General features: G+C 38.9%; 2 protein-coding genes across 5 annotated transcripts in view; one reads left to right on the top strand and one right to left on the bottom strand.

Moving 5' to 3' along the window:
• dnah5 (dynein, axonemal, heavy chain 5) overlaps positions 1–23,375 on the bottom strand; it is a 119,291-nt gene extending 95,916 nt beyond the window's left edge. For 2 of the 4 annotated variants that reach the window (XM_084726266.1, XM_084726267.1), the window contains exons 1-22: positions 23,286–23,375; positions 13,049–13,183; positions 12,658–12,742; positions 12,220–12,383; positions 9,794–10,012; positions 9,251–9,388; positions 8,504–8,680; positions 8,203–8,316; positions 7,879–7,986; positions 7,260–7,382; positions 6,684–6,899; positions 6,268–6,294; positions 5,450–5,557; positions 5,192–5,277; positions 4,412–4,619; positions 4,212–4,325; positions 3,783–3,989; positions 3,417–3,497; positions 2,270–2,360; positions 1,809–1,954; positions 825–1,002; positions 344–598 (exon numbers count right to left, since the gene is read on the bottom strand). In XM_084726266.1, the coding sequence (XP_084582392.1) occupies positions 344–598; positions 825–1,002; positions 1,809–1,954; positions 2,270–2,360; positions 3,417–3,497; positions 3,783–3,989; positions 4,212–4,325; positions 4,412–4,619; positions 5,192–5,277; positions 5,450–5,557; positions 6,268–6,294; positions 6,684–6,899; positions 7,260–7,382; positions 7,879–7,986; positions 8,203–8,316; positions 8,504–8,680; positions 9,251–9,388; positions 9,794–10,012; positions 12,220–12,383; positions 12,658–12,742; positions 13,049–13,183; positions 23,286–23,375 (3,070 nt within the window). Of the gene's footprint in view, positions 1–343; positions 599–824; positions 1,003–1,808; positions 1,955–2,269; positions 2,361–3,416; positions 3,498–3,782; positions 3,990–4,211; positions 4,326–4,411; positions 4,620–5,191; positions 5,278–5,449; positions 5,558–6,267; positions 6,295–6,683; positions 6,900–7,259; positions 7,383–7,878; positions 7,987–8,202; positions 8,317–8,503; positions 8,681–9,250; positions 9,389–9,793; positions 10,013–12,219; positions 12,384–12,657; positions 12,743–13,048; positions 13,184–17,263; positions 17,321–23,285 lie in introns of those variants that run through there. The other 2 variants (XM_084726268.1, XM_084726269.1) reach the window with 2 other exon arrangements.
• A 1,893-nt stretch (positions 23,376–25,268) lies between these two features.
• The window catches only part of triob (trio Rho guanine nucleotide exchange factor b), a 150,180-nt gene continuing 147,664 nt past the window's right edge, over positions 25,269–27,784 (top strand). The window contains exon 1 of the mRNA XM_084726265.1: positions 25,269–25,542. Coding sequence (XP_084582391.1) covers positions 25,473–25,542 — 70 coding nt within the window. The 5' untranslated portion in view covers positions 25,269–25,472. The remainder of the gene's footprint in view (positions 25,543–27,784) is intronic.

Genomic DNA, 27,784 nt, shown 5'->3' with positions numbered 1-27,784 from the left:
GATAAATCACATGAAACAATGTAAGACTGAAATACGCTATAACTATGATGACTCATGGTCTGCAGTGTGTAGGATGTGACAAAAACAACTTGGCCCTTATTTTCATTAAATGTGCCATTGATTACAACATTCTGGTATTGACACAGACGAGGCTGCTGGCCACCAATTAGGATGAGGAAGGCAGTTTTATTACAATAGGGACAAAATATACTGTACCATTGTTTCATTATGTGTTACAATGTGCCTCCTCAAAACACTGATATTTTTGTGTGAGGTATTTTTATGTTTTATATTAAAATAATCCAAAGCACTGAGAGCGGCAAAATGATTACACAAGACCTACCCAAGAAATGCATGAGAGAGGAAGCCTGGATGCGCTTCCTTAGCATCTCCAGGGTGTTCCGAGTCAATCTGAGCAAAGCATCCACGTTGCGGTGGTTGAAGTAGGAGAGCAGCTCCTGGGCTTCCTCCTCCATCACTTCCATCAGGTCTCTCTTCTTCTTCCTCCTCACCAAGGGAGAGGAAGGGCCAACGCTGGCAGGAGGGACCAACGTGTTTCTGGAGAAGAGACGGCCCTCTGAGCGGCCCTCATCTTCACCTGGGATGCAAAAGTTGACACATTTACAGTGAACATGAAGCATCAGCTACAGTTCCCTTTGACCAATGAGGAATACGGAAATGAGTATAAGTAGCCCCAAGCTTTTACATAATACAAACAAAAACTTATTGATGTGCTATTTGACATGAACCTTCTCCATTCTCTATATAGTGCCATTGCACTTTATCACATCTGATTTGATCTCAAAAGGAAAATGTTAGCATACCTTCACTGTCAATGTGGTCAATGGTCTTGCTCTCAGCGCAGCTTTCTTCCTCAACCCTCTCCACCTCAACTCTCTGATTGTGGTCAAACTCCAGCAGCATGTTGATTAGTTCATTAGCAGCCTCTTCCACAAGTGAGCTCTTAGTGTGGAGACTCTGGGCTTGTCTTATGCACAGGTCCTATACACATATGTATATTTGTACATTCAATATGGTATATAATGGTAGTGCACTGCAGCAGAGCATTCGCTATAGAGTTTTACCAGGGCACCCTCGACTGCAATAAAATTCTTTATACAGGATCAAAGACAGAGAATTACATAAACGCTTGTAATTTCTTTTCAAAGCACTTAAATTCAGCTCTACATAGAGGACTTTAATGCAGTTACCAGGGCATAAAACCAATCACGTCGGCTTCAATTAGCGCCAGTGATTTTTACGCTGTACTGGACATCCGTCCATGAGACAATGTGTACTTCACATCATTGTACTATGCAGTATACTTAGCTTTGTCTGCAGTGAGTGAATGATTCAGAGAACCACACTGTTGCTCTGATAGGTTATTGCATCACATTACTAAATCACAATTGATGAGCTGTAGCCTTAACTGCTGATGAGACACTTTGTGTCCCTCCACAAGCAGTAACACGAAGTATGAGCATTTGCCTAAATGTAGGGGATACTCATCTATACATGTACAAAATTCACCAAAAATGTAAATAATTAATGCTAATTAAATGAATGCCTTTGGAGAATAAAAATATTGTTTGTGAGTACAATACTTTAAAAATACTTGAAAGGCAATGAAAAGTGTAGGTGTATTTAGGTCCCAATGCATGTAATATAATTATTATGTAATCATCTTTTCAAAATATACCAAGGTGAGATTAGGTGAGGGAGTTGTAAACTTAGCAGACAGGCTCAGTAAAACTATAATTACAGATTACAACAGGTACTTTATTTGAACAGACTGTGTATTTATTTACCCTGGTGGTCTGAACAAACTCCTCACAGGTGACCGGTTCATCCTCTGGTAGAACACATAGTGTGGATCCACTCATCTCCTGCAGTACTGCATCTATCCTAAACTCCACCAAGTCATTCACCCTGTCCATCAACAACTCCAGGTCAACTGGGGAGACAAGTGAAAGAGAGGGACACAGAACAGAAGCGGAGGGAAATGAATGGCAAGAACTGGAGGAAGGGGAGGGGAGGGAGAGGTAGACAAGGCAGAATATATACAACCTAAGAAATGTGAATATAAAAAAAGGAGGCATACTGGGACAGCATACATACTGTATGTAGGAGTTATGAGAACACACATACAAACAGCGAGTACACAATGAATCCATTAATATAAATTTTATCAGATGCTGCCAGTGCTGAGTTGCACAATGTCTTACGTGTCAGCATGCAGTACATTGATCTCACTGGATTTTTTGCTTACCTAAAGCTTTGTCGATGTGGCTGAGATACTTGTCTATGTTCAGAGATGTCCAGCTGAGGGAGGTCAAACCTGGCTGTATCGCCTCATCCACCTGCCAAGTCAGTGAGGTATGATGATACACTTTGTATAGTAGCTGCTGTGCAAAGTCGGTCTCATTTTGTCCCAGATTCATGTCTCTCTCTCATGTTTTATTTGCATGACCAAACCAACAGGAAAAGAATATTCTAGTATAATTAGCTGCATCAAGTCTTGAGCTAACAATCCTTTAAAATGAGTATCACATAACATATTTCAGTCTAAATATAGTATATAGTCTATATAGTCTAAGTATAGATGATTAAATATATGTTGTTAGGGAGATACGAGTTAAAATAGGATATTAGGACCAACAGAACAAATAAAACAAAGAGTTAAATAATATTCAACAACAAGTACAATCATAGCGAATTAATTTTAGAAAATGAAGTCTGAAGATAAAATAAAGAGACAATCAGTTGTGAAATGATTTGGATGCTGCACCAATCAATATCTATTAGTTAGACCATTACCTCAGCAGCTGTATTTTTAGGTCTGTTTTTATTCTTTTTTTTTGTCCAGATAAATGCAAAAATATTGCTGCTAACATATGAGTGAGAAATAAGGATTATAATCGAATAATCTTTTCTGTTCTGTCTTGACCAGGATGATGGTGTTGAATTAAGACAAGTGGACTCAGTGCTGCCTGTATTTTCTTCAGATGCCTTATTTTTTCCAACCAAACAGACCAAAACCCGCAGAAATTCAGTTTTCAGTTATACAAAACAGAAAATCCTCATACCTGAATTCTGAACGTTTCTTACTATTTACTAGTCACATTGACATTGCCCTCAAGTAGCTTTTAAAACCTTATCGGTTAACATTAATGTTTCATTAAATGTGTGGAAAAGATGCCCTGTTGGCATTGGAACAGTCTTGCACTACATTTTTTCTCTCCAGAGAAACATTAATTAGCTTTGTTTCTCCCATGTGACATGTTTTTACAGTCTCAAGTGGTTGGACAAGTGTGAGGACAAATGCGTGTTACATCTCAGGTGAGAGCAGAGGAAAACAGCAATTCAAACCATGCATTTTCCAACATTAACGTGATTTTTTAAAAGTAACATCTTACCTTGGCTACATGCGGCATGGCTAGTTGTTCAAAAGCAGTCTGAATCTTGGCCCGCACTCTGGTGTTCTCACTCAATGTTAACTGGAAGGAGGAAGATTAATAAAGTTGGTGTATTCCCTCATTCAGTGTTGAACTCATTTACTCAGTAGAGAGCGATGTAAATACTACTAAAAACTTAGTATGGTAATATTTGTTTACAGTAAGCCCTATTGTCCTTTTTACTGCTCCCTGCAATGTTTCTCAATATCAACTACACACTTATATATTATCTGTTTACATAGATGAAAATAATCAACTTTGGGCTCCCATATTACACCTTTAAATTGCATGTGTTTGTAGATGTGTACAACTGTGTGTAATATCCACCTGTAATTTGTTGTAGTTCTTTTTGAGAGTGTCTTGTTTCTGCTGCAGCAAAGCAGCAAAGGGTGGGATCTCCAAATTCATCCTTGTCATGCAGTTTGCCTCCCTGATCTGAGTCAGAATCTCTGGGTCAAAGTTCACAAAAAGCTCCCCTGTCTCTGGAGACCTGACCAGCAAAGAGGCCTGCAGACCCACGCGGGCATCCTCCATCTGGCGAGGAGGTATCGAGGTGGGTTAAGTGGTTTGGTGAGGGTTGTGAAAAAGGTGAAAGAAGGAAAATAAAGCACAGAAAAGGACAAATAGTGAGAGAATGAAGGCAGTGGGCCTGATGAATAGTGCATGTTGCATATGATGAGACCATATATGTCCATATTTTAATGCACTCAATTTATTACACCCCAGTCCAACATCATGCTTCTTCCGTTCTGTTACCTGTTTCATCCAGCTGTGTTGGTAGAGCATCTCAAACTCCAACAGGACCCTTGCTACCCTGTTAAAGTTCCTGATGATCCTCTTGGCCTCTGGTGTAGACAGAACTCCCGAATGCTGCACAGACACAATGGTACTCTAACTTTAAAGGAAAAACCTAGGCCCGGCCAATTTTTATTGCAGAGGCAGAAAAATAATATTACCTGTTGAAACAGATCCATGGGGCCCTGGATCCTGCTGTACAGCTGTCGGGCCCACATGATACGGCCCGACACCGGCGGCATGTCCCGGCCAATGGGGGGGTCCAGTTTCTGCTTCACATAGATACGGGACACCATTTCAATGTCCCGGCCATAGTTCTGCAGAATGCGCTGATACTTCTCATCAATACCAAGATCTGGAATGCCCAGTCTGTTTTTAGTGAGACCAAAAATAAAAAAAAAAGTAGTTCAATTCAGTAAAAGAATAATAAGATGTCAATTGAAGAAGTCGTTTTATATCACCTCCAAATGTGGCTTGGATACAATCTTCAAAAAATCCCATTTTATGTTTTGTTTTGTTTTTTTCTGGCCAGACTTTCTAAAAATCAATCTGGATATGTCAAACAATTGATTTGGGCTGGCAGTCTGAACAATGCCTTAGATGTGACATTAATGTGAGTGAGTCAGTATGCACAAAAAAGTGCCCTTTGCTCTGGAACTTGAAAACCTATTTGAAAACACCAATTATTAGTTATAACTTCCACCTGTGTTTAATACTATGAAACATCCACAATTACAAAAGGTCTACTCAGAGTTCTGCTGTCTTTTTATTTCAGCAATTTAATTAGGGTCTGGTTTAAACCTGAGATGCCATGTGAATGTAATGAACTAGTAGTAATTAGCTGGTAGGATAGAGAATTTGCAGTTTTCTGTGCTGAGGACCAGACTGAGAAATACTTTGTTAGATGAATATGCATGGTATGATAAGAAGAGTTGGATTACCTTTCAAATATCTTCAGCACATTTAGAGCTCTCTCTGTGTTTTGAATTTTTTCAAAGGTATTATCCATGAAATTCTTCAGCTGGTTCTGAAAGACCAAAAACAAAACATTTTTTCAAAAGAGAAAGGGACAAATTAAACTCCCCAACATGGCTCATACTGGGTCTTACCTACAGCACAGCGAGATAAGCTACAGGTGTTTTCACTTGGCGCCTGATTGAACCTTTTCTAAGCCTTTGACTCTATAATGTTTAACTTACGTGAAGCTCAGAGGTGCTTTTGCAGAATTCCTCATAGTCAACATCAAAGTCAGTTTTTCTCTGGTCGAGGAAACTGTAATGTTTCTTCTTCATGTTCAGAACAATAGCCTATCACGCACACACACAAACAGAGTTATATAAACAAGTGTTATTTTAAACATTCATCATTATCACAAAGTTTTAAAGCTCCTCAAAAATCTGCCTCATTATTCTGCTGGGGAAAAACTGCTACTCTGTCTTGAATTTAATCTCTTTAATTGCATTTCTTTGACTAACTGTGTGTCAGGGCTTCAAGATGATATCAGACGGATTTTGGAGAACATATCATCTTAGTCTGGGAGTTAATCTGGGTTTTAAAATAGCAAAGGATAAACAGAGTGCATAACAATAGTGGAAATGTCGAACCAAATCATAAAGCTTACCATAAATTATGTAATATGTATACACTACAGAGTTGACTGTCAACTTCTACAATAGGAGAGGCCTGCGATCTATTTTAATGCAGGTCTGTCTGGTTACATGGACCATGAAATGAATGATGGAATTAGAGCAAGTTAATTCGACAGCATGCAAAACATTTAGCAGTAACTTGCTGGATAATATACTTGAACAAAAATAAATGGAGCAACTAATAACATAACATTCTAGAGTTGGTTGCCTGTTCATGTTCCATGCAGTTAGTACTGTCATAGTAATATTTACAGAGGTAAAATGTCATGTCTATGAATTTTAAAATTGTGTGCAATCAACTATGAATGAATGATGAATGAAAATGGGTCATGTGTTACTCTAAATTGAAGACTCTGGCAAGACTTTACCTCCCATTTCCCCTGCATTTCTGCAGTCTGAACATCCAAGGAGGCAGAAACAAACAGATAGCTCACATCAATATTTTCTCAAGGGAAAACATCTATACACCAATCACACAGTAAGATATAATTCAGGATGTTCAAGTGTCCCAGAGCAGTACAACCTGATTTGACTGAACTGAACATTTCTTTCTACTCATCTACTGTCTATCCTCTCTTTATTGAATTGCATAAAGGAAATTCAATTGATGTAATTTAATAAATGAAATCATGACATTCACTCTGTCAGCAAAGGCCTATTTCATATTAACTTTCAAATTTCAAATCTCTTTTACATTTACTGTGCAGTATTTTTTTTCCTATTCAATGTAACGTTAGAGTGTATTCAATTTTTTGACAAAAATCTGATGTAACAATATACCCACTTGAAACCTGGTGGCCATTGTCTCCAGTCCTTCTAGCTTAGAGTCCTGCAGGGCAGAGTAGGTGGAAATGGTGCTAAACATTTCCAGGATCTTGTTGAGTCGCCGCTGGAACGTGTCAAACTTCCCAAAAATGTACATCTCACTGAAGTCAAACTGTCTCTCTGAGGGAGTCTGTTCCAACTTCTCCTTGGTTTTGTGGAAATACCGCTGGTACTCCTGGAGGATGGTGTTTGACATGTAACAAAACTGGTGACTTTCATTTCATCCATGCATCATAGAAAGGTCATAACTATTGTTGGTTGAAAAGTCATTTTTCTTCCCCTTTTAACATTTCTTATATCATCACAACGGCTGCTGCTTCCTTGTATTGTTTGACTCACGTCTGACATTCAACACTTTTAATGACATGTTAATTCACACACAAAAGTTAAAAGTTATATATCTGTAAACAATAATACAGCTACACTATGTTGAAAAGAAACTGTATTTGATAGAACATAAACACAGAAAACTAGAAGAAATAAATGATTTACATTAAAAATTGTGTATTCTGCCAATCAGCAGTATATCAAGTACCTGGTTTAGGTGGATGGCAGCTTTGATTTTATCCACTACAACTTGCTGAGGCTGGTCCCATATTGTATTAGAGGCATTATTAGTGATGTAGGCCTTGCAGGCTGTGATCATCTGGTTTGTCACCTGCAGATATTCAGAGGTATGGTGAAATGAGGACATGCATTTGAATTCTTTGCGGACACCAACAACTTGAGGCCATGGATGTGGTTGATGTGACAAATAATTAATATCAATGCACATATTATCATGAGCAGGACAAACTAGCAATTTGTTTGAATGCTTTTATATGGTCCATAAAATAATCTGATGTTTATATGCTGTTCACATTGATTCTGTAATAAAGTAGTTTGTTCAGTGGGATATTAGAAATTTCACAAATTCTTTTCCACATATTTTTTGTTTTTTACTCTGGGTTAATGTCAATGCCCTTGTCAGGGAAAAATGGAATGTTTCAGTGGTTAATTTTATTCATCCACAAAAACATGAAAATTACAGATTTCAGGGTTCAAATGAAGACAATGTCCAGGCAATAGGCAAACAGCTTTGCTGAATCCCATTGTTGATTACAATATAATCATTTTTATCAGGTTGCATTGTGCAGGAAAGCAGTCACCCCTACCTTAACAAAAAGTGATGTAATTTTCTCTGAAGTGTTGTAGTAGCGAGAAATACTGTGAATCATCCTGATGGCATTAATTAGACCTGGGATTGCATCCACCATCGATACCTGGGGAGAAACAATTATAGTTTGTGAGGGTTTGCAAACTTACATTTGCCATTATATGCACTTGCACGTGTGACACTGAACACTGGACATTTAAGTATTTGTGTAATAGGCCATTTTCCCAGCTTAAGGACAGTTCTAGATGAAAACAGTATACTTTATTTGCTGGTAAAGCTGCAGACCACTTCATCTTTAAAGAGATAAAAGCATTTTCCTTACAGGGTCACTGTTGTAGAGAGGGTCACAAAACTTCTCCAGGCTGTAAAGGTACTTGACATTGTCTTTGGCCTCGTTGGCTGCATCAGTAATCCTGGTGTCCAGTTCCCGCCATGACTAGACAGAAAAAATCCTTAATGCATTTAATGTATGACAGTCTTTCACAGTCTTTAAAATTAGACAAGGCTTTTGTCAAGACATCACCAGAAAGAAAAACAAGCATGAAACACTGATATGATTGGCAGAGGAGATCAGCAGAATGAAAATACTGTCCTAGGAAGCAGAAAAAAAATCCAAGCCTGACCTTAATGAGCTTTGATTTGGCCATCAAGAGCACACCTAGTACAGCTTTGACATCGGGGCTCTTCAGCTGATCGAGAAGGTAGTTAAAGCGGGACATTCGTTTCTTCCAGTGGTCCAGCTCAGCCCGAGGGCCGAGGTCATCAGCCTCCTTTCTCAGCTGATCACTCTCAGCTAGAACCTGCAGAGCAGACGTACCTTATATCTACTAACCGTTTAAGCAGCATTTCTGGCATTTAGCTATATTTTCCCTGAATTTCATATATTCTAGTTGTTTATTTTATCGTGGTAGTTTTGCATTCCTCCCAATTGGTCATTAAATGTTTGAGTTATGAGAAAGAACTATAACAACATGAAATATGTCAAGGTTAACATAAGAAAAAAAATACCATTAAAAACATTTTTGAATATTTTGTGCTGCCAAAATACTACATATATGTATATATATGTACGTTTATATCTGCTCTTCAATCTTTTCTAGTTTTCAGGAAGAACATGCATTTTAAGCATTTGTTGCTCAGCTCAATGGAATATTTAGTGAAAATGGACAGTTTCACCTGACACATGGCAGATTCAAAAACATTTCAAGCAAACTTGGATCTGAGAATAAATTCTTTGTATTTTTAATTTTAATTTCAAAATCTGGCCACAAGCTATTATACTATGCACAAAATGGATGAGTACAGCATCACAGGTTCAAGGCTAAATAAGCTTGAAGGGAACTTCAGACATTTCACCGGACAGGTCTCACCTGTTCTATCTGTTTGATCCAGATTTTGATGCAGGCCTCTATCTTTTCAGTGGTCTCTGTGCTGTTGGCTGCAGCCATGTAGTCCGATGGGCCTTTCAGCACCCGCAGGTCAAACGTGTCACACTCTTTCAAGGTAACCTGGGGTCAAGTCATAACATGGGTTATTTTTGCTGTGGTTCCCATAATTTATTTTGTTTGTGAATGTGCCTGTGTGTGCTCACACAAGAAGAGGCTGTGGTCAAAACAGGCTGTTAACATTTTAGTCTTACTGCTTTAATGAAACACAACTGTAATGAAAAAGGTTCACAGCTGTTGAAATAGACTTTATAGATCTATATTAATCCAAATCATTGCATATTTTCTGTGTTTTTAAGCAGCATATAAGTCCTTAAGTACTGGCAATGGTGTGATATCTGGTTAGTTCACAAATATTTAAATTAACTTTGGGTTAAGTTACACGTGTTTCTTCACTGGGTATTTTATAGTTGTTCTGAATGAAACAATCAAACTTATCTTTAATGAGTAACAGTGACTGTTCCATACCTTTTCTTGCAGGCTCTCCTGTGCTCCAGCCAAAACAGACACAAAGCTTTCCAGTGATGATATGAAGTCCTGTTTGACAGCCTGGGCCTGGGGACTGGCCGTCTCCCCCCAGCCATGATTCATCTTCCTCAGTGTGGGGATGAAGATCTCGGAAAGCAACTGCTCCACACTTTTTAACAGACCCACCTCTGTTGTGTCCAGCATATTGAAATTTACATCCTAAAAAGAGATAAAAGTGCTCACATATGACACATCAGCATGCATATGTCAGTCTAAAAACTTAATGTTAAGACTGTGACCTTTGTTCTCTGACAGGATGAGCAAAGTATCTCACCATGGTTTATTCCCACCTCATAGCCCTCAGAGGTTCCCATTTCATTACACCAGCCGCAAATGGCTGGCAGTTGTGATGCAGGTGTCCAGAGGAGGGACATCCTCCCCCTACATAAAGGACAGACTAACTCGTTCAAATGGGTTTAGTGCTTCCTCATTTAAAGCTGGTGTGGTATCCCACTCATGCTATCAGAGAACTGGGGTTGCAGTTGTAATCTTGAATTGTCAAGTATTCACTTGATATCTAACTTTGGCAATATATAGACCACTATATTTCCAGACAAGTTTAATTCAAAGGCTATTCACTCCTGGGTAGAGGGTCCCTCAAAGGAGACTGCATTTAAAACTGCATGTGCCAGTGTACTGCGATAACATCCAATTTGTTCAACCTCACAAAAGTGTGACGTGAGGCCAAAGCTGCTGTGAACATACAGTGTATCTAAGACAGAAACAGGGGCCCAGGATGCTGCCATACCCCACAGCCCACAGATCAGATGGAGTCTGGACACTCTCCACCCTGTGGAGTCCACTGACCAGTGGGAATGTTGTTGCAATGATATTTTCCTGTATGCAGAGCTAAATGAACTATAGTACTGTCTGACCTGACTAAGACATGGTGTCCAGCTTATATGAGGGGAAAAGTGTTTTAATGCCAGAAATATGGCGTTATCAGTGCCCGGCTGCTTTGCAAGCGGACTACAGTGGTAGTCTCCGTTCTCTGTGTGGGTAGCAGGCTTTGCTGGGTTAAGATAGACAGTAAGTAAACACTTTAAAATTTTCTGTCGTCGCAACATATAAATGATTTTGTTCTTTGTGAGTTACTCGTATTTTTGACTTTTTTTATTGTAATTGCTTTCCAATTTCTGATGCTTGATGCTCTAGTGTACCTCCTACTAATGTACACTACAGTCACAACAGAAGACAAATGCCACTAGATTCTCAAACTATGGTATAAGCCCTCTAGTGGTACACTGAAGAATCTCCTAAACTTAAAAAATAAAATAAATTAATTTTAAAACAATACAATCAAAACACCTCTAAATTTCAAATGAAAATACGTAAGGTATGAAATTGCCAAAATGTAATTTAAAATAAATTTTTGTCTTTCATGTCAAACTTTTGTTTCAACATCAGCCAGCTACATAGTCATGTTCATGCACACAGCACACCTATACATCATCCATGATTAGTTACCTGCTAAACTGTGATGGTAGTAAGCCACTGCCTCACTGTGAAGGCACTATAGCTGTGGCTAACAATAATTAATAAACTTCTTTTAAGAAAAATATTAGAACATGATATTTTCTGAGGTGCTACACAATGTACAAAGTTATAGAGACACACTGCCATTGAGCAATACTTGACATGACTGCCAATTTTTCACAGTAATTCTTGAATGTTGCTTACTTATTTACTTATTTTAATGTTAAGTTTACTATTTATAATTCATTGATTTTATTCAAATTAGTACAAAAACACATTGTTACTTTTACCCTGATCTCTGGCACAGCAGGTAGACTTTCTCTAACACACAAAGCCACACGCACACCAAAGCTGTCCTTCCTCCCTGTCTTGCTGTGAGTATCTCGTAGCAAACATGTCCTGTTATCAGCGGTGGTGATTAGCTTTGCTGCTGACAGCAGGTGATCAGCAACAATCAATAGGTAGAACTGCCCCTGGCATCATAGTGCTATTGCTGAACGTCCTATTGTCTCACTAGCTCTGGATGAAAAGAAGCCATCTTAATTAAGACTTAACTCATCACACAAATGGATTAAAGACAAAGGACAACCAAGGGAAAAGCTTAAAAAATGTCATCTTTTGTTACAAATAAAGAATCCGTCTGTTTGAATCTGTCATTTAAGTGAACAACATAATAGAGAACTATATTTTTCAGTGCATATGGTTCATGTTCGTCCCACATTTGGCCATTGTACAGTATGATCAGACAAAAGTTGAAAGTTGTCTATTATTCACATATCGAAGGTATAATGACAGTTATGTTAGTTTCACCGTTCTTTTTTTTCTTTGACTTTCACTTACCCTGAAAGCCAGGACTTTGTGATTACACTGCACTTTGAAAAGTGACTCACTCTGTGTATGTTCTCAGAGGTGATTGTCTTAGAGGTGTTGGCTCTGGTGAAGAAGACACACACTCCAGTCAGCGCCACATCCCTCCCGTCTGTTACAAACACTTTAGGCTTCTTGCTGCGGTCAGGCTGCTGGGCAACAAGCTGGGAAGATGCTGAGGCTGCCGCTGTGGTTGCTGTGGCTGCTGCTGCTGACAGAAGGAATTGGACAGAGAAACCACACAAGGTATCATCACAACTAGCTTGGACCTGATACCGGGGGATTTGTATTTGAATCGAATTCTAATTGATTTTGGTCCTTATCAATTACGGTCCTGATTGCTGTCACTGACATGTCAATTTATGCAGGGAAAGAACCTCAACTTCATGTGTTGGCAACAATTAGATGTAGTCTACACATTATATTCAGTTAAATGGTGTGTGTGGATTTTCACGCTTTACCTGTTTCAACTGGCTCAGTGTCCTGATAGTAGAACATGAGGTGTGGAAGACCCTCAGCCACAAAGAACTGCTCCATGCGGTCAATCTTAGACAGATGACAAAAAAAACTTTCAACACAATCAGACACAACAATTTCCCACACTGACATGCACTTTGCCATGTTGACCAACTCCACATTATTATAAATACCCCAACCTTAACCCAATCCAATATTTAACAGCCCATAGGTGAAATAACTAAAAGAAAACTGAAGTGGCAGTAATTTTGTATCAATAAAAATATTAATTCATAACATCTTGCAAACACTGCCACATCTGTTTGTTTTATTTAGCCAGGCTGCTGTGGTATCTATAAATAGACCAAAAATTTCTGTATGAAACCGAATGAATACCTGATTCCCCTCCAGTACGGCATCTTCCACATCAGCTTTCTCCAGTCCCAGGCATGAAGCCACGATGCTGAGGATGTAGTCATGTCTTCCATCCAGCTGGGCTCGTTTAGCTTCACGTTCCTCTTTCAACTTTTGCTAAACAATATGTACAGACAATTTTAAATTAAATTAGAATGCCATTACTTTTAAATGAACAATATCAAATTTTTGCAGCTAAGAGTCCCTCTCGCATTAAAACAATAACAAAAGACAGTTTGATGATGTTATGAAGTGGCATATGACCACGGGAGTTGTTGTCTTGAATAACAACTAGCATGTATAATCCATCCAGAGCACAATGCCATTCAACTATATTCCACATACTTGGTATGTATTGATGAGGCTGTGGGTAATGATGGATGACTGAAGCTCTCTGGTGGTCTTCCACTTTTTCCCAGACATCATTTAAATACAAACTCCACTCAAAGAATCAAAGTTTGCATGGTTTCAATGAATGACCAGTAAAACATCAAAAAATAGTTAAAAATGAATAATCCTCAGTATAATTTCAAGGCAAAGTATCCCTGCACGCTTACACAGCTCCACACAACAATGACAGAAAATATCCAAAACACATTTCCATATTCCTTCAAGATTTTCAAATGTACGTCTCCATTTTCATTCTTCTGCTTTTGAGAAGTGTTTCCATGTCTCTCCTATGGCTGTCTGAGCAGCCATCCAAAGTCTACAAGATTCAGGTTTCTTAGAAAAGATTAAACAACAACAGAGACAGTTTATAACAGGCCGTGGCTTGTATTTAGGATGGTGTGGGACAGTAATGTCAACCTCAGTGGGTTGCCAGGTTACCCTGCTCACTAACACAGAAACAAGGTTAGCCAATAAATTACATGAAACCCAGTGTTACATGGTGTGCCAGCTGCAGGGTGCATTCAAATTCTCTAATTTACCCTCCCTTTTGTCAGTCTAGAATTTAAACAGGGGATGACAGCAATAGCTATTTCTGGCTTAAAATACTTTTTGCATTGACGTCACCTTGGTCAGACCATCTTTTAAAAGCCCCTCTTCTGCAACAAAGCAGGAAACATCCCACTGTGACCGGCCATGCCAGAAATAGAAGACTTGAGAGTGAGCTCTTTTATATACCCATCTGTTTAGACAATCGTTAACAACTGGATTAAACTTTAACATTGAGAATGACATATTAAGTGATCTAGTGTCTCTCTCATCATGTTCTCCCTTTCTCTCCTCTCTCTTTCTTGTGCTGTTAAGCACACATCCATATGGTTGTCTGTACTTTATAAAGCAGTGATTTCATTGTTGTTTAGCCTTGTCCTTAAATGTCTATTTTTTGCCAACAGAAACAGTATACTTGGACCATATTGTACATGCAAGCACCCTGCCTGAGTCCCCATGAATTGTATTGAGAATCTGATTGGAGAGGATACATGTGACTTGTTTTGAGGCAGAGATCAGATAAAACAGTGAATAAAAGCCTTGAAAGAGACAAAAAGATGACAAATTTAAAAGACCATAAGGATGATTAGACAGACATGAAGCACTGGAGGATGAAAGAGCTATAGACATGGGCAAAAACAGGCATGAGGGATGTAGACAGCTGCAGACAAGGAGGAAACGGACTGAATCCCAAAAATGACAGAGGAAGACAGATTGAAGTGTATAATCAGTAGCTGTGAACAGTGAAGAAAATGTGATAAAAAAAAAAGAAGGCAAGAGGGGTGAGAGATGGAAACAAGAGGAAATATAGAGAGGAGGAGAGATATGAAAGACATTATAACAAGTAAAGATGGAAGGAGAGCGAGAGGCAGGAGGATATAAAGAGAAAAGGGACAATTCTACAACTGAGGGTCTTTAAGAGACAGAGTATCGATTCTTGTTAGTTAGAGCCTGGGGGGTTGGCCATGCAAAGCCAGAGTGAGGTGGAGCATGCCAACAAGCTCACAAGCTGTGTGTGTCAACATGGTTAGTGAGAGCAGCAACACATTAGCCCTTCAGCAGATTTAAAAGAGATCAGACAATAAACACATTGACATTTAAGTTTGCATGCTGAAAGTAGACAAATAAAAGCCCAAGCATTGTCCACCTCCATCGTACCTGCTCGTCCTTTCAAATACCCAGAATTATTAACTCTCTCACAAATCTTGGTAATATTTGACAAGCACCAGCAAACTACTCTCAGGAACAGCGGCTGCAAGTCACAGGTCACTTCAACAGATAACAGGATGGTTGCTAAGCGCAGCAAAAAATTGCAGGCTTGAAATCTACTCTCAGTGCACACTGTTCAGTCAAGGCACACATGAACAGTTTTTGGCTTTTAGGAGGACTGTAATATATTTTCTGTAATAAATCACAAAATGACTATGATATGCCAGAGATTAAGGAAACATGTTAAGTTAAAGTTTTCTGACAAAAGCACTGACACAGTGTCCTCCTTTGAAATTTCTGTTACTGTTTGCCCGTTTCACGTTAATCAGAGCTCAAATTAATGCAGAATGTTCACCAAATGAGTAAATGTCTGTTTGTTGAGTTGCAAAAAATCATTAATAATCTTTTAGAGGGACAGATGGTTATAACGGCTACACCGAGCAATATGTTAGGAGTCTGGCAGGCAGAGGGCAGGCAGTCACTGAACTCCAACTCCAGAGTTTGTATTCTCAGAGCAGTGGGCTTTTGTTCTCAGTATAATGGGCATAGATTTTCATAGGCAGACAACTGATGGTTATAAAAAGATGATCGACTTACAATGTAGGACTCATCATCAATGTTGCATTCACCTTGTGTTCCTGCAGTGTTCCTGCAGTGTGCCTGAGCTCCCTTGAGTGTGGGAAGCAGGGGGTTGGAGTAAACAACTCACCTCAACCATGGACTGTACATTAAATAGAATTTCAACCTATTTAATATACTGTCTATGGCTCCACCTTGCTATTTGGACTGCAGTACTCATTTTTGGATGTGCAGCCATTACATATTGCTCCTTTTATGTAAACAGACATTGTACTGACATGAGTGCTCTGTTATATTTCACTCCTGTATAGCTTATCTTAAATGTGAGATACACAGGGATCTATTGTAAGCACCCATGTGGAACATTAGAATACATGGCTCACATGTGTATGATAAATTCCAGACTGGTGATCTAATTTCAAGATTAGTGTTCTTCATATTTTACTCTCCAAATGAGAAATAATCTTCTATGCTGAACAGGTGAATTTGATTTCCAGTCTTGAAATATAAAAATTATGCTTACAAACATATTTAGACATATATTTCAAATAAGCTAAAATAAAAAACTACAGAACTCTGACAGTGAACCACACCAACCTTGCTCTCTGAAGGTAAACACACACTTCACACACACCCAAACAACACAATCACAGGTCGGTCGACCATAAAAAAAAAACAAAAAAAAACATGCCGAGCCATCAGTTGCTGGGCGACCAGGTGTTTCACACCTTCTCTGTGCTTCAGTTCCAAATTGAGTGAACAACCACCTCAGCCTTCAGCCCAGAGACAAACAATACAGACACAATGCAGTGTGGTGCAGATTATTCAAACACGCAGACTAAGTCACTGAATTCAATACACAAAAGCACATAATGCACTAACCAACAATAACAGGCTCAAACAATGACAGACAGGCACACACACAGAACCACATTTAGTTATTCCCATAACACACAGAATCCAGCACTGGCAGACAGCAGCCACATTAATAGCTTTCAGAGGCAAACACAGCTCCATCCTGAGATAAGCTATGGCGAGACTGACAATCCTTACAATAAACAAACTCTGTCTTTTGGAATTAAAGAAAAAACAGCTGTGGCAAAAGGTATGCAGCAAGGAAGCCTGGCAGAAATGTAGTCTGTTAAACTACCTAATATTTAAAATAAGTAATTCAAAATGTTTTCAGTACACTACTAAACCTCTAATAAATATAGCAAATGATTTGGTCGATTTTAATCAACATTTTCTGGGGAACAGAAACACTGCACCCTGTTAAAGTCAACACCGTAGTTGTGGATAAAGTTTTGCAGCCAGTTTTATACATTTAATTTTCAGACCACACTGTGTTAAATTAAAGATGCCTTCAGAGCCAGGGCTTGGCACCACACATGAGGATTGTGTCGATGGATGGATAAACTAAAATGAGAGAGAGACCCCACAACAAAATCAACAGCAGTGCTATGATTGTCTTACCTGAATGACCTTGGAAACTATTTGTTTCCAGAGCTGCTTTCTAAACACCAGCGACATGACAGCTCCTTGCCTCTGCGACTCAAACCCTCCTATATCTTCTCTATAACCTGCTATCACTTTCTCATCTGCATGTACACAGGGGAGCTGTATACTCTCACCCTGGAAGGGATGAGCCCTATCAAGTTGTAAGTGGCGACTGCTCAGACAGGTGAGCCGAGGCTATACCGGCTTTACGTTTAATGGCTATTCGTGTCAATAGTGTATGAGTTTTCATGGCCAGCTGAGGTCAGGATAGACATGCCCTAGACTGAAAGATGCAGACAGTGAGCTGTACACTGGTGGATCATATACTTGCTTTTGTATTTGCACCCTTATATACACAGGTAAATATGTACAGAAACACGTGAAGAAAGCAGCACTGACAGCTCTGCATGCAAACACTGGACATGCATCCACAAACTAACATGTACTAACATGAACACACACAAATACACAGTAGACACACACCATCTTATCATCATATCTCTAACAGGATAGGGTAGGAAGCCAGGACAGAGCTGTCATTTTTCACTATGCAAGTGAAAAACTAAGGATGCACAATGAATATTGGTGCAGATAAATTATCAGTCAATACTGGCCTATCTAGCTATCGGTCTATATAATGATATTATATACATATTAGCCGATATTAGCTGATATTAGCTGATAAATATTGGCTATACCAATATCAGATTTGACAGATTGTCAGAGCATTTCATTAAATTCTTAGGCACATTCTCTATGAAAGTAGCATATGATGTTTCTGATGTAAAATGCACATTTGAAGAGAACTGTACTTTGTTTTTATTGTAATAGTATTGTCATTTAGATTGGTTCGGTCAGAGCTACGGAATGGAAAATCATCCATCTTTGCTCACTACATCTGAGTCTTTCATAATCTAAGGTGTATATAAATTACTGGTTATATAAGCTTTTTAAAAAATATAAACTTTGAAATTGACTTAATGTCTTAAATATTTTTTGTGGATGATTGCAACAGTTAGGGGTGTCGTGATATAGATGATAACCATATTTAAAAAAATAAATGTGACATGTGACAATATCATGTAAATAATCCAATACCTCTTAAACATACTGTATGCTCCTAAATCATATACATTCATAGCTACAGACTCTCTCTATCACCCTACACTCGCATTTGGAATGTAATTCCTTTGCCAAAAAAAGAAAAGTGCACAATAAACAAAGCCATATCCATAGATGCGTCATGAATTCTTTAGGCCATAATAATCATGTAGTGCAAAGTACAATTATAGTAATTTTCAAAACATCTAGATCTTCTGCCATCACACAGCTTCCATCTAATTTTCATATTCATATTTTCTGTCACAGTCATATTTTCTGATATTTGATAATATAGTAACAGCAAACAAAAATGCCAGAAAAGCTGAAGAAACTTGTGCACATATTCTCTCATCTGTATTTGCACAGTTACTGTTTTATGTTGCAGAATTCTGTTTGGATTGTAAGAGAGGTGTCAAAATACAATTTTAACAAAGTAAAATCACAACTTATATTTTAATTCTTGATTGAATTTGAAACGTTATGTCAAATGTATAACTCAGTGACATGTTCTTCCAAAGCTGCAGTACAAATACAGAGTTATTTTTAATCTTGCACTTTTAGGATCTATATAAACATACAGATATGGAGACAGGTTCAGATCCTTTTTCTATGGTAGCATGAAGTACATTCAGGCAAAAAAAAAATGCAACTTCTTCACTGGCTGCCATATCTTTCTTCAATAAATATAGCAGACTTAGGCTCTTGTCAGATAGCATCACTTGTTGTGAGAAGCCTGCATAACCGCCAGCATACTAAAACCTTTTCAAATAGCTTTAGCCTTCTTGAGCTTTTCTACTGGCCACATTTTGATACAAACACATCAGCTGTTTACTGAATCCTAACACATTAATGATGAATTGCATTTGGCCAAAGTAGATAGTCATGAAGCCAAGGAGTCTGTAACTTCAGAACTCTTGGGTCACCTTACCTTGTTTTGATAGTCTGGTTTAAAATGCAGCATCGTTGTCAGCCTTTCAGTCTGACACTTCTTTTCAGGTCATTCCACCATCTTAATTGGCTTTGTATTCATGACTTAGAGAATTACAGCTTCCGACAAAGAAGACAAGACAGAGAACAAGTGGCTTCACTACAGTATGTGAGCAATCAGCCTTCTTATTTGCCATGTGAGAAAGGTTACTGCCCTGAAATTATGAGTGCGTTGCTCCTAAAAGGGGACTGCTAACTAGCTAATGCGGTGTTGGATGACCATCTGTCTGCAATGTAATTATCAAGGTCCTGCTCTCACCTTACAATTCTATTACAACAATGGGATGGAGAGACAGGGGGGTTGAGGGTGGGGGTGGAAAGGTTGTTGATATACTGGAAGACAGTGTGGGTGGGTTACATTTCCACACAAACATGCGCGCGCGCACACACACACACACACACACAAACAGAAACAACATATAGTGTATAGTGAATTAAAAAAAATAACCTTATAACAAGACATTTGCCAACTTCTTAAAGGTCAGCAAGTTCCATAAACTAAACAACTCTTTGGACATCATATGCATTACTATTATATGCTGACAGAGTGATACTTCTCGTGTAGTGACTATAGAAACAACTTCACAGAGTGAGAATATAATGGTGACATTTGACAGTCATTAGCGTTGTCCTTTTTTGCTAGCATGGTCTAAGTAAAATATATGTCACAACTGCACCAATGGTTTATTTGGTTTTCTAGTTTCTCCTCACTATTTGCCTAAAAATAATTAATATGAAAAATGTGAGAATTTGCTGCTTGTTTCCATTGAATAACACTAAAATACAATCTGGTTTTGGACAAAACAAGTAATTTGTAGTTGCCACCTTGGGCTCTGTTTTTTGACATTTTATATATTAAAAGTCCAGTAAGATTTACAGGGATTTATTGGCAGAACATGGCAGAAATGAACACCTCAAAATAAGAGTTGTTGTGTTTTCTTTACCTTAGAACAAGCCATTTATGTCTACAGAGGGCATCTGTCCTCTTCCACAGAGGCCACTATGTTGGCTACAGTTTCTACAGTAGCCCAGAATGGCGAAAACCAAATGCTGGCTCTAGTTAGGGCCTTTTATTTGTGAGTTTCACTGCCACCATAGTTTCTCCTACACATTTGGAAGGGGAAGGAATCTGTAAGCTCACCACTGCCACTTAATTCTACACACTGGTCCTTTCAGTGTTAGACTGGAGATCTGTGGATTAATCAGTTTGGTCAAATAATTGGTGCTCGTAGGACATTTTACAAAACTACTGTATCAGTAAACTTGGCTCTAACACTGGCATAGAGGGAAAGGTAATCAGGAAAATCTGCAATGTGGGATAAAACTGTTCAAAATTGCAATGTTGATTGACTTTAGATAAAAATAATCTCTCCTGAATAAAAAAAAAAGCAGTCACCACAGGGTCCTCGTCAACACATTTTCATCACTTTTCTATACTTCCTCAGCCATCATGCTAGCTAACCTTGTGGTCGCCACTAAATTAGGCTAGCTGGGGCTTCATCTGATTGGCCCAATGGTGTGAATGTAAAGCCCATGTATCCAGGACCCACGCTCCAACTGACGGGTCAAATGTTTGCATACTGCATGTAGATGCATAGCATGTATAAATAAAACGATTTTCCTTATTCTATGCATTGCAAGCAGTCTTTTATGATGTGTTTATTGCGCGTGATCATATTGTGATGACGACAGCAAGATGTTAAAGTTAAAGACTGCTCATTTACCCTATCAGTTGACCCCTAGATTAAACTAATGAAAATAATCATTAGTTGCAGCTCTGGTGCGAAGACTGTGATCATTCACCCAGCGAACACAACACACACATGCACACATGCAGGTATGCGTGCACGCATGCACTCTCACACACACACAGACCTCCTACCAATTAATATCAAATTCCATTAGCTTTTACTGTGGCATCCAGCAGATGAGAAGTACAGGGTCTGAATGACGGTTTGATATTGAAGAAATGATTGCAGAGCTTTGCATTTAAAAGCAGTTAGGTCATCAATTTTTCACTATGCCATGACTGATTTTCTAAGCTGAACTGTCTGGTTTTGAGCTGCCATGAAACAGGAGAGTGACTGTAAATTATAGATGAGGGGGAGGTGAGATCTGAAAGAGAAAGACGTAACGAGGGAGCAAGACAGGGAAAGGCCCGGTGTTCTCCCCGAGGATGCTCACACTGACAGAACCAGAGATCCTAAACAAATCTGTTTAAAAACTACACCAAGTTGTAGCACAATATGTCTCAGCAGCGGAAGCAGCGCTGAGGACTCTGCTGTTTCTCCTTTAATAGACTGTTACTATACTGAAACAAAATGGACATAAGGAAGACAAGCACATTCAGTAGAAACTGGCTAATATTCTACTGATCCATACGTTACAGGATTAGTTGTGCTAATCTGGGTCCATCCCATGTGGCAGGTCACACAAAGTCTTTTCTTGTCACTTAACACACCGAACAAGTTCTATCATTTCTTCTAAAATGCATGGATAAGAAAAGTAAAACTGCATGAGCATCTATTGTAGAGGGAATCTACATGTGGATAAACTATATATTTCCTCTTCAATTTAGGTCAATATTGCAATTCAGTTTTAATAAAAAACAATATATTAGTGCAGATGTAGTCAGTGAAGCAGTGTTTCCACTATAGCTATTATAGAGTTTTTGAAAGGGTCGACTCAAAGTAAATACAAAAAAGTTTCTGATCTGTTAATAGACATTATGAAATTAAAAATACACAGATTACATAACTCACAAACAAAACTAAAACTTTCAAATAAATAACACCAATATGCCAATTAAATTTACTTAATCCTGACCTTTATGATGGTGGAAACTGAATCTGAACTGATTGGATAAGTTAAACACATAAGGGAAAAAAAAGCTGATGTCAAGTTCTTACTGATAACAATGAGTATTTTGTTTTATTTCACATTAAGAAAGAGCATTAGGTCTAAAGTAAAAGACATATTTGTGGAACATCATCCAGACTTCTGTAGCTCATCTAACTTCACAGCAACAATACACTACCATCTAGTGGACTGAGGCTTATAATACACCCAGCACAGTAGGGTGTGCTACAGTCAAGTTTGACCACTGCTGAGAGGCCAGAGTCTAATGTTGCAGTGATTCTCAGAGCAATTGTAAAAATAACTTGAGGGGTTGAAAATGAAGTGCAAGTTAGTTCCATCATTCTTCTTGTTCACATAAGAGAGAAAGGAACTCTGATGGAAAGTTTCACTCGCATCATCCTACTCTGAGTTAGCTATACCTAGCTGTGCTATGGTAGTGAGTAACAGACCTTTATCATGACAGCCATATTCATATGAAATAGTAGGGTAAACACACGTTTTGCCGATGACGATCATTGAAGTCCTTTTGCATTTAGTTGAGCAGATCCTTTCTAGTGAGCCAACATGCACAATAGCAGCACCCTGACCCTGTTTGGCCTGAGTGTAACAGGAACTTAATTAGTATCATTGGTACCACCTGTGTTTCCCCTGTTTCATGTAAAAAAAAAAAAAAACGGCTGCTATGAAAGGTCTGTTGGTCTAAAGCCAATGTTAAACTAGCTGTTTTAAAAAAATATTGAGAACTTCTTGTGCATCCAAGCGACAAAAGAAAGAGTTTTTTTTTTTGTTTGTTTGTTTTTTGGTCACTTTAGAAGAAAAGCCACAACATCACATCACATCACATCATTAAATATGTCTATAACTTATTTTCTAGCATTCCCAGCTTGGTGTTCTGTGCCAAGGCGTGGTTTGAGGTACCTGATCGTTAGAGAGACACGTGTCATTGCGTTTTGATTAATGACGGTACACCGAGAAGATTCTCCTCTATAAAACCTACTTTTGAAAAGTGTCACGTTATCTCTCATATGGTCGTAAGCTTTTGGGATCATACCTGTATCTCCTTGAGTGACTCCCCGGGGACAGTCGGCTGGGTGGGTCTGTTCCTGTAGCTGACTTTGGTTTGCCGAGAGCTGAAGGACATGGCTCAAACATTCCTTCACGGAAGCGTCTCCTCTATGAACAAACTTTAAACTTCCAGTTCAAACCGCATTGAGTATTGCGTTTTTTTCCGTTGTTTATTTTGGGGTGTAACTTTTTGTTTTCGTGTTTGGAGCGGTCCACCGTCCACGACACACGTTTTTTCAGCAGTGATTGTGTTGTTAGTGGTTACCAAGGTAACGAGACATTTATCAAAGGGGTAGTGGGCTGGTCCCGACTGAAATGTAGACAATTCATGCTCATTCAAGTTGTTTTTTATAGAGAAAAAAACCCCAAAACTGCTAGATATAAGTAATAATTCAAAACTAAACATAAATGTTTAAATAATAAATAAATAAATAAATAATAACATACAATAGAAAAGAGCTATTAATTTGTATTCCGGAGGTTTAAAAAAATGTTGCTTTTATTGTTTGTAAGAGCAAGAGACTTAACCATTGAGTTAAAATAGGGCTGGACAATATATTGATATTATATCGATATGATTACATGAGACTAGATATTGCCTGAGATTTTAGATATCATTATAGGCATTACAGTAAAGTGAATTACTTTCGGAACTGACTAGTCTGTTTTGTTATTTGCCTTTACCCAATGTGTCATCATGTCACCACTGATTATCGAAAATCTCATTGTGTCAATATTTTGAGAAAGTACCAATAAGTAATCACTACATGTTGAAAAATCTATATTAAGGTATTTAATCAATAATATCATATTTGTTTTTGTCCGTATCACTCAGTCCTATTTGAGAATTTATGTTACTTTACAGAAAATGCGTTTATCAGGATATATATTGTACATCGTGAAGTAGTTTATTTAACAGGTCTAAGTTAAAAACAATCAAAAAAAGATGGAAAGAGGGTTGTGAACCTAAAAATCCCCAATAAAATAACATAGTTTAGATATTTACTTAAATTGTCATAATGACAAATTATATCTTCTACCTATCTTTTCAGATTCTTTAACTATGCTCCGTCTTTTATTCATTCATTTCTTTTTCATGTCAGTGGAATAAACGAGGCAAAGAAGATGCAATACCATTAAAACGCGTATATCGTGTTGATTATCACCATAGTAGCAGGTCGGGTGCAGTTGTTGTTGACCCCAGAGCAATTTTTGAAGGTAACCCCTAGATGGCAGCATTGCACTGTCCCTTGTTAAGAGCACAGAGCTGCAGCTGTCAAACAGAACTGGGTTAGATTTGTGGGGCAAATGACCTCATACTGTAGCATCATCTTCATCACTCGGAGATGAAGGAGAGAATTAAATAATCCCTTTTCCTCCTCGTCGTTTTCTCCCTCGTACACACTGAAAACACGTAACAGTAGTCAGTCATTGCTGGCAAAGGAAAACACACCGTTATGAGCAGCTTGTAAGTAACTGATAGGAAACTAAATAATGCAACACAAGAACTCAATGACCTCATGTGAATAGTAATTAACTCCCAAGAATTCATTTATAAGGGCCTATATGAGAATACGCTACTACTACTACACATATAAGAAACAAGCAGGGAAATGCATGCTGCTTGTTGTTATCACATCTTCCATAACATCTGGGCTTGAGCCATTAAGACACACAATCCTGACGAATGACTCCCACGCAGCCCGCATCAGCACCGCAGTGAGTGACGCTGGGGGCTGCTGCTGATGTGCTGTGGCGCACACAAAATTTGGGTGGCGCACAATGCACCAAAACCCCCCAAAACGGAATCCCAGGATATCCCACCCCCACCCACCACTCGAAACGGAATAGCCCTCCGCCCTCAGTCCCCCCCTCCCGCCCCCTTTTACCTCCGCCTTCTCTCTCACTATCATCCCCCTTCCTCCTCCTCCTCCTCCTCCTCCTCCTCGCCCGCACGTCCCAACTCGGGAGCGCCGCCGATCGGTCGCCAGGATTTTCCCTTCTCGGCCAAAATGGAGGAGGAGGTCTCTCGCTTAATGAAGGGAGCACATATTGTATGACCGGATTTGCTTCAATGAAAGGCGCTAGGATCCGTTTTTGCTGACAAATAATCATTGCAACTATAAACGCCTTTTGAGGATCTATCGCTGTTTCTGCAGAAGCGATCGCAGCCATGAGCGCAGGAGAGGGACTAGATGAGGCTGCGAAGGACGCGGCAGACATAGCGGCGTTTTTCAAATCCGGTAAGTCTGAAAGGGGCGAGTCTGGCTCAGAGAGGGCTACAGTAGAGCTGTCGGTGTGATCAGTGGTGGTCAGCCACATTGTTGCCAAAAATGACAAAAAAAAAAAACACTGACTGGTTTCATGGGCGAGATGCATACAGCGCGTCGGACGTGCAGGGGAGATGCGCACAGTTTGTAGTTTAATCACATTTTACTCCACTGACTTGTCATTCCGTTAGCCTTTGATGACAACAGCTCGGATAACACCTCCTGAAATATGTGCTTTTGATTATTGGGCAGTGACCCCATTTTGGGTTGGACTAAATAGGCTACAAGGTGTGGATGGGTACAGCTCGACCACAGTCTCGAGAATTTCGACGTTACACGCTGTATCCATCACGAGCCGCTCGGATGTGGGTCGGGCATTTTTTAAAATTCAATTTCTCTCTTGTAGATTGAACAGTCTTTGGGGATCGTGCATCACTCTGAACCCAGGTCTCTCAGATCTGATGCACGGATAGAGGCTAGGCCACGGACGCACGTATGGGCATGAGCAATAGGTTGCACTCCACGCACTGGGCCTGTCTGATATGATGGCATAAACCTAACAAATAAGGATAGGCCTGCCTACTTTATCACTCTGCATCCAAAACATAAACACCTTTTATAGGCCCTGTCGGGGGCTGCACTGGTGTCTGGTATCAGCCAAATAATGACACATGGGCACTTCTGTCATGCACTTTATTGTGATAGTGCTTGTGAGAAACATTATCACCTGATTTTAGTTGTGGGTGCAAAGTATCATTTCATTACTTTAGCATTCTTAGCCTAATGGTGGTGATTATTTACCAGGAAGAGTCACATACTGACTTTGTAATAGGGGTGCAAGAAAATAAATACATTTGAGTATTGTAATGTTATGTTTTATGATACTGCATCAATTCTCAAACACACTATTTTGAAACATGCAAAGATTCATGGCAGTGGTTAATTTTGTGTTGTGTATGAACCCAATCATTAGATAGCAGTGTTGTTTGCTATCTTCACTGTCCTGACTGCATAAAATTAAACCTTACTTTGACTCAGATTTTATGAATACAACAGTGTGTTCTTTATACTATGACAGTTTTCCTAAAATTATATTTAAAACAGCAAAATATTACCTTTTTATTTCAGTAATCTGAATCATAATCCCTGTATCGTGATAAGACCTGTTTCTTGCCACTACACAGCCCTACTTTGTAATATATTGACGTATGTCCTATTCTTATATGAAGGCATGTCTTGGCTGTAATATTAGCGTATATCTTTCTAAGGATTATCATGATACTTTCCCATCTACGTGGTTTATGTTGGCCTTTTTAAACTTGTATAGTAGACACTTCAGAAAGTGTAAATGGCAGGTTTTAGAGCGGAGACTTTTCAACATTATGTGGTCTGATGAGATATTGTTTTTTTTATTCTAGCTCACACCATGCTAGCTGTCATAATCAAGCCCCCACTTGTTCTAACTTTAGGAAATACCTCTTTAACCCAGTCTGACACAGGCATTAGAAGGGCAAGGAGCGCTGATACACGTTTTGGTGAGGTACATTTTAAAGAAAAAGTCCAGTGTTGAGAAAGATGTCACCAACATTAGAGCGGGACCACCTCTGATACACACCAGAAGAAGCAGCTGTCTTTCACTCTCTATCAGCTGTTTCTCTCTCTGACACCTGGTGCCTTGGGGTCTGCTGCTGTTTGCCATCTACACAGACTACACACATGCAGGAACACACACACTCACAGGCAGCATTTGTGCACATTTACCTAAGTGCATATGAATCAATAAATTCAGGAAATATGTGCTTGCTTGTGAACACATACTTCATACTTTTTAAACAGTCTATAATCCACATACTTTCTCCTAAAAAAAATTGCCTCTGCCAGTCAGACAGTTAGGAATGTTGTCAAAATGGATTGTATTCAAATGCTACAGTCTCTCTTACGGTTGGTTGGATGCCTGCCAATGTATTTTCCTATAGCTGTGTTGTATCAGGCTGGAAAGTTGGCTCACTGTGAAGTTGGGCTGCTTGGATGTTTATATAGCGGCAAATGCAGTTCATACAGTATTCATGATGGAGACAGAAATAGGTTATGGCCTCAGGAAACTTTTATAAGAGACTATTATGAAGCAAAAATATGGGTAAAAAGTATCTGTGTTGTTAAACTGTAGACTAGCACTAAATGCTGACTGAATAGCTGCATGTTTCCAGTTTAGATA

Source organism: Lutjanus erythropterus, chromosome 9 (genome assembly GCF_056507025.1).
Source record: "Lutjanus erythropterus isolate fLutEry1 chromosome 9, fLutEry1.hap2, whole genome shotgun sequence".
Taxonomy (NCBI): Eukaryota; Metazoa; Chordata; class Actinopteri; order Lutjaniformes; family Lutjanidae; genus Lutjanus; species Lutjanus erythropterus.
Note: the sequence above shows the minus strand (reverse complement) of the source record. Positions and strands in the feature narration are given on the sequence as shown.